This window comes from Pimephales promelas, chromosome 3, assembly GCF_988280905.1.
Source record: "Pimephales promelas chromosome 3, fPimPro1.hap1.1, whole genome shotgun sequence".
In the NCBI taxonomy this organism is placed as follows: Eukaryota; Metazoa; Chordata; class Actinopteri; order Cypriniformes; family Leuciscidae; genus Pimephales; species Pimephales promelas.
The window spans coordinates 26520817-26534577 of NC_142771.1; the positions used below are offsets into that span (position 1 = coordinate 26520817).

The 13761-nt window shown below is 41.5% G+C and overlaps 1 protein-coding gene across 10 annotated transcripts in view; it reads right to left on the reverse strand.

Annotated features, from left to right (window-relative positions):
- thraa (thyroid hormone receptor alpha a) overlaps positions 1–13761 on the reverse strand; it is a 39247-nt gene that overhangs the window by 4491 nt on the left and 20995 nt on the right. For 4 of the 10 annotated variants that reach the window (XM_039686188.2, XM_089128621.1, XM_039686193.2 and 1 more), the window contains 6 exons: positions 7417–7478; positions 6858–6979; positions 6627–6774; positions 5608–5813; positions 3323–3466; positions 2125–2383 (listed from right to left, as the gene is read on the reverse strand). In XM_039686188.2, the coding sequence (XP_039542122.1) occupies positions 2125–2383; positions 3323–3466; positions 5608–5813; positions 6627–6774; positions 6858–6979; positions 7417–7478 (941 nt within the window). Of the gene's footprint in view, positions 1–2124; positions 2384–3322; positions 3467–5607; positions 5814–6626; positions 6775–6857; positions 6980–7416; positions 7479–9106; positions 9216–13100; positions 13500–13761 lie in introns of those variants that run through there. The other 6 variants (XM_039686191.2, XM_039686194.2, XM_089128624.1 and 3 more) reach the window with 5 other exon arrangements.

Consider the following 13761-nt stretch of genomic DNA (forward strand, 5'->3'; position numbering starts at 1 on the left):
CCTTGTCTGTTAGTCGTAAAACCTGATGGGTCAGTAAGGTTTTTGTACAGATTTTCGAAAAGTAAATCCTGTAACAAGACCTGATTGTTTTCCGCTCCCTCAGGTGGAAGACTGTGTTGACCAGGTAGGTTGCGACATGCGACTAAACTTATTTTGTAAAGAGGTTATTGGCAAGTGCCTTTGACTCGGCGAGCTCAAGAAATTTCCTCCTTTGTCACTCCATCAGGCCTTTATTTTTACAAAGTCATGAGTTTTGGGCTGCGAAATGCGCCTGCCAACTTTCAACGTCTGATGAACCATGTAGTATCAGGCCTTGAGGGGTGTGCTGTGTATTTGGACAATCTTGTTGTGTTCAGTCACAGTTGGGACTTGCATTAAAACGTCTGCATGCAGTTTTAAGGCCAGCTTGACTGCATGGCAAATTGCGACTTTGCTCGTGCCGCTGTCACATACCTCAGTAAAGTGGTCAGAAATGGTGAAGTCCGACCGTTAAATGCAAAAATTCAAGAGTACCCTGCGCCTACTACCACTACGCAGCTTGTGCGTTTTTTGGATTTAGTAGGTTACTACCGTTCCTTTTCTCGTAAGTTTTCATCAGTTGTCGCACCACTTACCGATCTTTTGAAAGCCAAGGCAAACTTCATATGGTCTTCAAATTGTGTGCTAGCTTTTGAAAATATGAAGTGTCTATTGTCTTCTGTCCTTGCTGCTCCTTGCTTTGAAAGGTCATTCTCTTTGCAGGTTGATGCGAGTCAGATTGTTGAAGTTGTCCTTCAACAGGCTGATGAGCAGCAGATGGTTCGGCCTGTCGAAACTTTTCATCAGTTGTCGCAACACTTACCGATCTTTTGAAAGCCAAGGCAAACTTCATATGGTCTTCAAATTGTGTGCTAGCTTTTGAAAATGTTAAGCGTCTATTGTCTTCTGTCCTTGCTGCTCCTTGCTTTGAAAGGTCATTCTCTTAGCAGGGTGATGCGAGTCAGGTTGTTGGAGTTGTTCGGCCTGTCAGTTGCATTTGTAATTCATACCAACTGAATTATTCTGTGGTGAAAAAAGAGGCTTTGGCTTTGATTTGGGCGTTACAGCATTTTGACATCTATGTTGGCTCAAGTCAACCATCCTCTTGTCATTTATACCTACCATAACCCATTGACATTTTTTAATTCTATTTGAACCAAAGGCTGAAACGTTGGTCCTTGTTTCTCCAGGCCCATTGCCTTCACATTCACACCCTATGAATGATGCTTAATGTGTAGTTAAAATTTATTTACATTTGTCTTTTTTTGTCTTGCTCTGGCTGCTGTCCTTGGTCCTTAACTTCTTGGGGAGTTATGGGCCTTACATTTTTGGCTTAATTGTCTTGTTTATTTGCAGGGATTCTTAACCCTAGAACGGGCATGACCGTCATTTTGACCGTTTTGAATTTTATCTGCAATAACTGTTGAAAAAAAAATTCTGCTGGTACCGGACTTTTCCTAAAAGTGTCTGTATTTTCACATATGGCAAAAAAGACAAATTAACATATTTACCTCTTTCAGCCATAGACGGTCATATTGACCGGACTTAATTTTGCGGTATTCTCGTGTTATTGTTATATTTCCTGCGGTTGACCTTTGTCTATCTCATTGTCAACAGAATATCTAAATAAGATACTTTTATTTGTTATTATCTTGTTCTGAGTTATGTTGAATGGATATATAGCCTATCTGTTGTTGGCTATTCTACTAATTTAATAAATGTTGTAAATATGAGATAATTACGGTAAGCTACTAATGATATTATCATTTATGTATAATTAAACTTGGTTGAATGTACAGTCTGGTGTTGTTTGTTTTTAAAAGATATCCAAATACAATAAATGCATTACTCTCAATCAGGTATTTATTGCTTGCACTTGCAGTGGAAGGCAAGGGAACAATAACCTTTGAAATTTGAAAGTCAAAAATTCAAATGGGAGAAGACAAAATGTCATACAGATTTAAAACGACATAAGGGTGAGTAAATGACGATAAACTTTTTTTTTACTCATTTTTGGGTGAACCATATCCCTTCATGAGCTTATGATTAATTGTGGTGATTCTTAGAAACCCATGTATGGCTATAGCAGCTCTCAGTCTATCTCACCTGAGCTCATGAGGAGTACAGCCTGCAGCAGCGCCACCTCTGAGTCATCCAGGTTGAACTGTGACAGGCTCTTGCCCAAATCAAAGATGGCATCAGACACCACTCCTAACCCGCCATTCTTCAGCTGCTCTCGACTGACAGCCATCTCTCCGCTTAAGGTCAGCGTCTCACTCTCTGGGTCATACCGCACCGCTGCACGCAAGGACATGATCTCCATACAGCAGCCTTTCAGCAGGATAATCTGGTCTTCACAGGGAAGCTGGACACAAGTGGAGGAACTGATTCTTGTGCTTTCACAGAACACATGATATTTTTCAAGGCTCAAAAACAAGGATGGGTCACTATTTGATTGTGAATTGTGCTGGTCAATAACTCAAGGAAGAAAAAAAAAATCAACCTGACTAATGGGGCTTTAGAGAATTAAAGATTTTTCCAGGTTACGACATTTTTGGCTGTATAGAAGTTCCTATTTAATTATAATACATTTTCTTTTTCATTTGATATGTATGTCTTTTAAATGCGTGAACATTTTAAATACTAAAGTATTTTACAAATATAAAGATTACACATTTAAAAAGTTAAATTCCATGAACATATTTAAAATTAGAACAAAATTATAAAATAATACATATACATTTATAATTGTATAAGTAATACATTTATTATGAAATTTGTTATTTAAAAAAAAAAGTTAAATATTGTCTGGTAAGTAGAAATCTGAATTTTCTGGCTTGTATCTTTCTAACAAAAAAACAATCCTTATTTTCCTGCCATCTGACAACAACAAATCTGGCTTTAAAACAGGTGGTCTTTTGGGAGTAGTGCAATTAAACTAAAAGCTTCAATTTCAATGTCCTCCAATGTAGAAAGATAACAAGTGGTCATTTGAGATCCTCATGTGTTCACATGAGCAATTAGAGTGGCAAAATAAGTGGTTGAATGCAGAGCAACAGTCCATAATCACAGCCAATGCTTTAATGAAGCCATTACTCAAATGTGCTAGCAAACAAGACGAAACACAAGCAGTAGAGGTTCAAAAAGTACAGCGACAACTGGCGCAGAGCAGATAATTGTTCTTTTACAGCAGTCTCTGTATGACAATTGCCTCAATAATGCAGAACAGTGTTATTTATGAAAATGTGCATTTATGGAATAAGTATTAGCTGTGCAGAGGCTTGAAAAGAAAACAGAGACTGACCTCAGAGAACATGGGCAGTTTTTTGGCAAAGTCCACAACTCGTGTGATGGCAGGGGTGATGATCTTGGTGAACTCACTAAAGGCCTCCAGGTCGACTTTGTCGCTGTCTAATGTGGGTGCTGGAGACTGCCCAATGTCTTCTGGCTGAAAGACAAAAAATGAATAAGTTTGGAGTGACATGTTACTAATTGAATAAATGTTCAACAACAGGACAACATTCACATTTTCTACATATATACAGGCCCCACCTTAAGAAACAATACATTTTTAACAAATTTGTGAGAATGATGTGAGTGCAACGTGTAGTTGTGTGTCTGTTTAGTTTCATTGTGTTTTGGTTCCCATTGTGCCTGTGTTCCTGATCATTATTAGTCTCCCTGGTAGTTTAGTTCCTGCACCGGCTCTGTTTTACCTTGATTACTCCCTCTTTGTATTTAAGCCCTCAGTTTCCTTTGTTTCATTGCCCGGAATCGTCTGTGTTTTATGTTGTTGAGCGTTAGTTTGCTCCTGCATTTTCCATTAAGGATCAATAAAGAAGTGTTTAATTGGATTCTCCTGCATCATGTGATTACTACAGTCACTAATTTTAATTGTTTATTGTTTTTTGGGGTTTTAATGACAGTAAATCCACATATAATGTTACACAAAAAAAAAATCACAAATTTTCCAAAAATTGTAATCAGCACAACTGTTTTCCACATTGATAATAATCAGAAAAGTTTATGAGAATCAAATCATAAGATTTCAGAAGGATCATGTGACACTGAAGTCTGGAGTAATGATGCTGAAAATAAAGCTTTGGATCACAGCAACAAATACATTTTAAAATATGTTCAAATAGAAAACAGTTATTTTACATAGTAATACTATTTCACAACATTAGTTTTTACTGTATTTAAGATCGAATAAATCTAAATTCGGTGCAATTCGCTTGTGTGCACACTAACCAAACAAATGTAACTTTGATGATGACAAATAAATCCATTCATCCATCCTCAAACTAATTATCTGATTGTTTTAGGGACATTTAAGAGCTCTTTGGCCAATAGCTGCATTCGAAAGCTTAAAAATACTGACTTCGGAGGACGCATTCCAAAGTAGGAACTTCTAGGAAGGCATCAAGGCACGTCCGAATTCAATGTTAGCTTCTCCTGAGATACCTTCATCTGATCGAATTTTAAAGGAAGCCTTTGATATCACACAATCTTGTGCATTCCATTCTGTGGCAGTCTGAAAGTTGTGGTTGGTGGGCAGTTTGAGTATAAATGTACGTTTTTGACCAATGTTATTTACTTTTTATGTTATTCTTAGTTAGAAATTACTAATTAAATGAAATTAAATCATCAAATCTCTCTCTATTTTGTTGTATTTTGTTAAACCGTTATGCTGCAGAATGTCCGAAATCAGTTTTTCGTGAAGTAAAATTGTGCACAAAAGCTGCCTACAAAGATGAGAGCTAGAGGTTATTCAAGAACTAGCTGAGAACCCACCCACCTATACAATTAAAGGAGAACTCTGGTCAATTTTAACATTGATCTCATTTTTTTGTACATTTGGAGTGCTGTCAGTACAGACAAAAATGACAAAAATCGGTGCTGCCTACACCGTGTTATCGTCTTTTTAAAATTTGCACCCTGTTGACTTCAATGGGGCATGTTCTAAACCTGCTTTTAGCCTCTTAACATCCATTGATTTGTCATTACGAGTGCACAGCCATGTGAGTCGTGTTATTAAGAGTGACCACAGTCAATCTGACTGTAGATGTGAAAGATATGAATAAAAATTATGTTAATTCTGCCAGCTCACATACCTCTATTTGCTTCCTTTTTTCAGTCGAAGCCCACAGTAGTCGATTGTCGAGTTCACGAACGCGATCATTGGTGAATATCATAGCAAATAGAGGTATGTGAGCTGGCTGAATTAACATCATTTTTATTCATATCTTTCACATCTACTGCAGTCAGATTGACCGTAGTCACTCGTAATAACACGACTCACATGGCTGTGCACTCGTAATGACAAATCAAGGATGATAAGAGGCTAAAAGCAGGTTTAGAACATGCCCCATTGAACTCAACAGGGTGCGGATTTTAAAAAGACGATAGCACGGTGTAGGCAACACCGATTTTTGTCGTTTTTGTCTGTACTGACAGCACTCCAAATGTACAATAAAATGAACTCAATGTTAAAATTGACCAGAGTTCTCCTTTAAGTAAATAATGCTACACATGTATTTTGGCAAGGTCTCATGATCACAGACATACAGACACAACCAGGCCTCTTACTAGGAACTTGCGTTTCTGTTTCCAGTGAGGGCCCTGGGCGTTGGTGTGGCGATGAGCCTCCGTCACCATACGAATGAGCTCCCACTCCGTGACGGTGGGCTCAGGTCGGTTGTGCAGCGTTTTCACAACCTCCTCTTTCTTCCTCCGTTCCCGGTTTTCCTCAATCAGACGCCTCTTGGCCACACGCTTTGAATCATCCAGCACCACTGCCAGGGACATGAATCACTCACACAATCACTCATTTAATACTCTCAGTACTTAACAGGAAATGGCAGACAATGTTATGTAATGTCTTTGTGTGTATGCAGGTCTTATCAAAGGTCACATTTATAAATGTATTTTTTTTTACAATGTCTTTCAAAGACTAATATGTCATTTTAGCTGTCATTTAGCTCACTTCGCGGACGAAGGCGAGTCTCGATCTCAATACTGCAACAGTAATATTCCCGCAATGGGAACATATACTGCCCACAAAAGCTGCTTCAGCGTGCTGTAAGCCCAAACACGTGATGCAACAATTGTGACCATCAGAGAGGGAAAGGGAATGACCACATCCAGAAATGCATAGTGAATAGTGAACTGAAACAGTGAAGCACTTACTTTTCCACCCTCTAACCAGCTGTCAACACACGCAAACCTTTAGAAATGTGTTGCTGTTAAAACAGTAGTTGAGAGCTCAAAGCTCACAATCACCGCTGCACTCGTGCTGTAGAAACCACCAGCACTGGGAGAGTTTTCCAGAAGAACACCGACACTCGCTCGTTGTAAACAACAGCACTCTTCAGAGACATAAAACGATCGGCTCCGAAGCGAAAGACAAATAGTGTGTGCATCCACTTTCTTTTTTATACCCGCACCATGGGGGGCGGAGTGTGTAATGTATTTCATACACGCCAATTACATTAATAATTGTCCTCGAAGATGACAGGCTCTCTAAGCTTGATCCCGATCACTCGACATGACACGAAACGAACATGAGAGACTGAAAACGAACTCAAAATAAGTGGGTGAACACTCACAGTCAATGGCCATGCCCACCGAGATGCACTTCTTGAAGCGGCACAGCTGGCACTGGTTGCGGGTGATTTTATCAATGATGCAGCAGCTGTCATATTTACAAGAATATGAAGGATGAAGATTCTTCTGTATTGTCCTCCTGAAGAAACCCTAAGAGCAGAAGGAAGCAAATTAATGAGCAAGTTCAACGACTGTGATTGAGAGTCAAGTGGTTCATGGGTTGGAAATCTCACCTTGCAGCCCTCACATGTGATGCAACGGTAATGGTAGCCGGTGGCCTTGTCCCCGCACACCACACATGGCTCATCTTTCTCCAGGTAGCTGGGAACATACCCTAGAACAGAGATGCTATTCACTAGAAAAGGAGGAGGAAAATGGGCTGTTACAACAGAACACACACACACACACACACACACAAACACACACCACCTCCACAACCCTGAGAGACCATGTTTACAACACTGATTGTAATATAGTTAATAACTCCTTTTGTGTTTTGGGAAATCATACATATTTCAAGCATCATGATGGTGAGATAATAACAGATTTTTTTTAATTGATTCCAAAATGATCTGCAGATGGTGCGACTCAATTGAACTGACTAAACATAGACATTTTGGTGTGATTTATGCACGACATCATGCTTTAACATAATTCATATTCATATTTAAATATTTATTTTTGGAAGTTGCATTCAAAATACGCTTTGCTCAAAACTAGGAGGGGTTTGGGCATCAAAAAACCCAAAAATTTGTGTTTAGAGTGCAGTGACAGCGTATCCAAAACCCTTACCAGACGTGCTCTGCATAGAGCATTGACTATTCTTTCTTTTTCTTTTCACTCCATTCGGCCACCTGATGAGAGAAGAGAGAGAAGGGAGAGATAATTATACAGTAAAATCTGAAATAATCAGATTTTCATTCACTATTTCACAAGACTGACATTTTAAGCTATTTAAAATGTAAAATGTAAAAAAGCCTCCTATATACAGTACACAACAGCTGAAAAGTTTGAAGTCCATATGATTTTTTTATAGTCTTTTATACTCACATTTAAGGTCAGATTTATGTGATCAAAGTAATATTGTGAAATATGTAAAAATGTTTTCTAATTGAATATATTCAATATTTTTTTTAATGTAATTCATTCCTGTGATGGAAAGCTGAATTTTCAGCATTGTTACTCCAGTCTTCACTTGAACGAGTGTAATTTGTATGCCCTTATTATTTCTATTGTTTTACATTATGTATTAAGGTCTAACGGCAAAACTGATACTATTATAGTGTAATAAAACAGAATAATTACCAAACACTCAACTTGTTTAGACAAACAGGCAGTCCCACAACAAACTAACACCATGCTAACTCAGACAAGAAAAAGTGTTTTAACAAAAAAACTAAACACTAGTTTAGTTCACCCAAACATTTTAATTCGGTCATAATTTATTCACCCTCATGTCAATCCAAACCTGTTTGACTTTCTTTCTTCTGTGGAACGTAAAGCAAGTCATTTTGAGAAATTTTGTCTTTTATTTGTCAATACAGTGAAAGTCTATGGGGACCAAAACAGTTTGGTTACAAACATTCTTCAAAATATCTTCCTTTAAATTCAATGGATGAAAATAATTCAGGGTTGGAACTAAATGATAAGAGATTTTTTTTTTTTCATTTTTGGCTGAACTATCACTTTAACTAAGTTGGAAAAATAAATACATGTGGTGACCATGCGGTGGCACTGTTTTAAAATAATTTCACACTGCATTAATCACCTCAGCTGACCGCCTTAATTTGTCTGTCAACATTGTTGCATCACCTTGTAAAACTGAAAGAACATCATTAGATCAAACCACAAACCGAATTCAAGAGTTAAATTAATGTGACCCCCCCCCCCCCCCCCCCCCAAGAAACAAAAGTAGCACTTTCACGCAAGTTGAAAGCGAATAACAACAAGCGTCCCCGTCTACATGTGGAGGTTATGAACTACCTAGCAGGATACAGAAAATGAACCTGACACACCTCCATGAACCAGCACACTTGTGTTTGAGAAGCTGAACACATCAACATCAATTGTATCCATATCAATATCACTCAACATAATAATTATGAAGATACAATAGTGTAACATTATTCATATAGCCTACTGCACGAACATTAGATTGTGTTACATAACCAATGACCAAAACATAACAATCTACTGAACTCAGTCAAAACCAACAACATGACTGCAAACCTGGCAAATAACTGAAATGAACGGGAAAACTAACTATCAAATGCAATATATTCAAACATCATCAGATATGTGGGATTTGAGTTTCATTAAACACACACACACACACAAAATCTTTTTTAAATAAATCTTTTTTTCTCTATCCTCTCGGACAGAACGGTATTAACTCCAACTGACAATCTGCCCGTACATCAACAGACACAACTGAACAAACAGAAGGAATGGGATGGATGGAGAAAGAACATTTATATTCTACCTGTTGACATTATAGGGCTGTAAAATGTGCATGATTGCAGTCTCCCTCCTCTTGCCAAGCTGTCAGCAATCTATCTGCAGTAACAGGGACTCTGAGCTGGTTGGATGACACTTCTCTCACCAACCCCAACCCATCCCTCTCCCTCCAAACACACACACACACACACACACACACTCCTCCTCCTGCCACAGCTCCTGTGCATCAGCCCTGCGAGCCCCACCCCTCCTCCATCACTAACCCCCAGCTCTCATCTTCCTCTTGACTCTCTCACTGTTTCTGTCTGACAAAATCATACACAATGAAGCAAAGGACCATCTGTCTTTAGCTGGTGCATAATGACTGGTGCAGTCAGTGTTGTTATTTGCACATACTAAATAATAATATTCAGCTTTAGAGTTTCTAGTATATATTCATGCATAAATCATCAACAGAACTATGTTAAAGCCGGACACACAGTGTTGTACACATCTTCAGTGTATCAATTCAATGCAAAATATATATGTCCGGTATACAGAGAAGTTCAAAAAACCGAGACCACTAATACTAATAGTTTGCATTATTCTAAATAAATATTTGTCTTTAATAATTTTTAAAACAATAATACAAATTATTAGGTACTAAATAAAAGTATTATTATTCATTTTAATTATTATTATATATTTTATTTATTATTATTATATATTTTAATTTATTTTTATATTAAAGTGGACAGTGGAAATCTGGGATATAAAATATTTGTAAAAATCTAAACAAAATAAAAAATATATATTTATTTTGAAAATTTTAAATCACTGCAATTAAATATATATGTGTGACGATCAGCAGCCGTGGTGCCCTCGAGAGCCACTAGAGGGCACCCTCTCCCCATGTTTGTTTCCCCTGGACTCTTTGTGTTTCATTATGTTCAGCTGTGTTTCATCATTGGTTATTGAGTTCCTTATTTAAGCCTGAGTTTTCCCTGTGTCCCTTGGGAAGTCTTGTTACACTGTAAGCGTGCAATTCCGAGCGTTCTTCCCTGTTCTGTGTCTCCGTGTTTCCCTGGACTCTTGACCCTTGCCTGTTTCCTGGACTGTTCACGAACCTGTGCTGCCTGCCTCGACCATTGCCTGTTTTGACCACGAGTTTCTGGATTGCCCCTTTGTTTAAGTGTTTGCCAGTTTTCATGTCTGCCTGTTTTAATAAAGTGCTGCACATGGATCCGACCGTCTCTGTCCGTACGTTACAGAAGACTTCGCCAAACGAGGATCCAGCAGACTTTCAGCATCTATCCGCCGTGGTCAAGACCCGAGCTTCAATGCTAGCCTCTCATAGTTCTCAGCTGGCGAGACTAACTTCTCTCCTCGAGGAACTAGCAAGCTCCGTGCAGTCATGGTCTCCGCAGAGCACAAGCACTAATCAAGCCCAAGCTCCCGCTGCACCTGTTCCACCGCAACCCTGTGTGAGTACCGCATGCAGTAATTCCAGTACGCCGTTTCCCGAAAAGTTTAATGGCTCACCTGGAGCGTGTGAAGGATTTCTTCAGCAGTGCAGTTTATATATGAAACATCAGCCCCAGTTATACGCCTCGGATACCGACCGCGTTTCTTTCATCTGCTCACTGTTGACTGGAAAGGCTCTGGAGTGGGCAGGCACGTTTTGGGAACCAGGTCGGATGTCGTTTCCTCCTTTCAACGTGTTTACCGCCCTGTTCAGAAAGGCTTTTGAACTCCCCGCAGAAAAGGAGGGTCTCGAGGAACTGCTCTTTTCCCTGCGCCGGGGAGGTTCGTATGCGGCGGATTTCTCGCACTCACTCCGCACGCCGCATAAGCCTCAGCTCGCTAAACTGTTTGATCCTCCCTTAAGGACCGTCAGAGGCGCTTCTAAGCATATCGTTCCTGCCAAAACCACTCATCATGTCGGACCCCTCGAGCCCGTATCCCGCACTGGCCCTGTTAAAAGTGCTGTTTCTAAGACAGCGGAGGTGTCGCGGGTCGAACCGGAGTTTGAGCGCGTGCCAGCCGACTCGAGTGAGTCAAGTGCCGAGCTGAGTGAATCAAGTGAGTCAAATACCGAGCTGAGTGAATCGAGTGCCGAGTCAAGTGAGTCAAGTGCTGAGCCGAGTGAATCAAGTGTGTCCAGTGTTGAATTCAGTCTGTCCAGTGAGTCTTCAGTTCAAGTAATTGAATCTCCTCTTCAAGTGAGCGCTGAATCTCCTCTTCAAGTGAGCGCTGAATCTCCTCTTCTAGTGAGCGCTGAATCTCCTCTTCTAGTGAGCGCTGAATCTCCTCTTCTAGTGAGCGCTGAATCTCCTCTTCAAGTGAGCGCTGAATCTCCTCTTCAAGTGAGCGCTGAATCTCCTCTTCAAGTGAGCGCTGAATCTCCTCTTCAAGTGAGCGCTGAATCTCCTCTTCAAGTGAGCGCTGAATCTCCTCTTCAAGTGAGCGCTGCATCTCCTCTTCAAGTGAGCGCTGCATCTCCTCTTCAAGTGAGCGCTGCATCTCCAGTTCAAGTGAGTGAGTTGTCCAGCCCAGCGAGTGTGTCTAGCCCTGTGACGCGCCGCCGCAGGAGGAGAAGGAGGACTCGTTTGGTTCGCCAGGCCCCGGTGAGCGTGCCCAGACTCCTCGCCCTGCCGGCCCCGCCTCTGCGCCTCGCCCTGGCGGCCCCGCCTCTGCGCCTCGCCCTGCCGGCCCCGCCTCTGCGCCTCGCTCTGCCGGCCCCGCCTCTGCGCCTCGCTCTGCCGGCCCCGCCTCTGCGCCTCGCTCTGCCGGCCCCGCCTCTGCCGGCCCCGCCTCTGCCGGCCCCGCCTCTGCGCCTCGCTCTGCCGGCCCCGCCTCTGCGCCTCGCTCTGCCTGCACCCTTCAAGCTCCGGGAGGCCTTTCCTGTACCAGTTCACCACCCAGAGGCTCCTCCCGTGAATTTCCCCAAGTATTTTTTGGGGGGGGGCAGTAGGTACTCTGTGGGGGCCATGGAGGTGATCCTGACATGGACCTCTGAGTCCGTGAGGGCCATGGAGGCGAGGCTGTCATGGACCTCGCCTGTGTCTGCTCCGCCCTGGCCGCCATCACGTCCTGCTCCTTCCTGGTCACCCACGCTCCACGGCCCCAGGCCTCTCCATGTGCCTGGCCTCCTGCCTCTCCATGGGCCTGGCCCTCCATCCCAGCCCCCGTCGACCTCCCCCCGGAGCTCTTAGGAGCGTCTGGAAGCCGCTCCTTAGAGGGGGGGTTATGTGACGATCAGCAGCCGTGGTGCCCTCGAGAGCCACTAGAGGGCACCCTCTCCCCATGTTTGTTTCCCCTGGACTCTTTGTGTTTCATTATGTTCAGCTGTGTTTCATCATTGGTTATTGAGTTCCTTATTTAAGCCTGAGTTTTCCCTGTGTCCCTTGGGAAGTCTTGTTACACTGTAAGCGTGCAATTCCGAGCGTTCTTCCCTGTTCTGTGTCTCCGTGTTTCCCTGGACTCTTGACCCTTGCCTGTTTCCTGGACTGTTCACGAACCTGTGCTGCCTGCCTCGACCATTGCCTGTTTTGACCACGAGTTTCTGGATTGCCCCTTTGTTTAAGTGTTTGCCAGTTTTCATGTCTGCCTGTTTTAATAAAGTGCTGCACATGGATCCGACCGTCTCTGTCCGTACGTTACAATATGTGTGTATATATATTAAGAAGTGAGTGTACCATGTCTGTTAACAGTATTCACACACATATATATATATATATATATATACACTGTAAAAAATATTTTCAAGATTTGTTATCACAACATTTTTTCTTTAGTCAAATCAACTTAAATCATTTATTTAGTTCAGATAATTTATTATTTTGAGTTTCTGATGATTAAATCAATCTCCTTCAATGTATTAACTCACTTTTTCCAGTTCAATTACCTTAAAATTTTAAGGCAACCAGGTTACTTAATTTTTTAAGTTAAACCAACAATATTGTTTTACAGTGTATATACTTTTTGGTTGCGAACAAGTTAAAAATAAGAGTTACTATTTCATGGCTAAAGCTACCTACACTTGCCGATGACACATCAAAACAAAGTCCATGGGTGGATATCAAAGTTCCACTTCCTCCTATATAATTCCTTCACATGCTTTAAAGAAGAGAGGAGCTGAGACGCTAAGAGACGAACGTACACGCTCAGAGTGAATAAGCCTTTAAATGCTCACTCACGCATACTTTCTGCTAATCAAATTATAGAGGCATAATTAAATGGCGGGTCGAGGCGAGGCAGGGCGCAGGACAAATCTGCCTTTCAGGGAACCATCTGAAAGTTCTCTAGCTGCATAATAATCCCACAACTGACCCACAGGGCAATAAAACTGTGTGTGTGAGTGTGTGCGGTTTTGTGCATGCAGTAACTGAAAGTCTGGGGGGAGGGCGAGACCATGAGGCAGCACATGTGAGAGACACGTGCTTGAATGCTTCAAACGCACACCCACACACACACTGGTCACAGACAATCCGCCGACTGTCGTAATGATTCAGTGTCCTGAATTGTCCCTTGCAGGACAGTGGCCCCATCTGCCTTTGGTACCTCTCTCTCTCTTCTGCACTCTAATCTCTTTCTTTATTTGTCTTGTTCTGCATCTAATCGTATCATCTGATCTTAAAACATTTCACACATTTGGACGAATCATCAGGCACTCTGAATTACAATCACATTCGCTTAGGT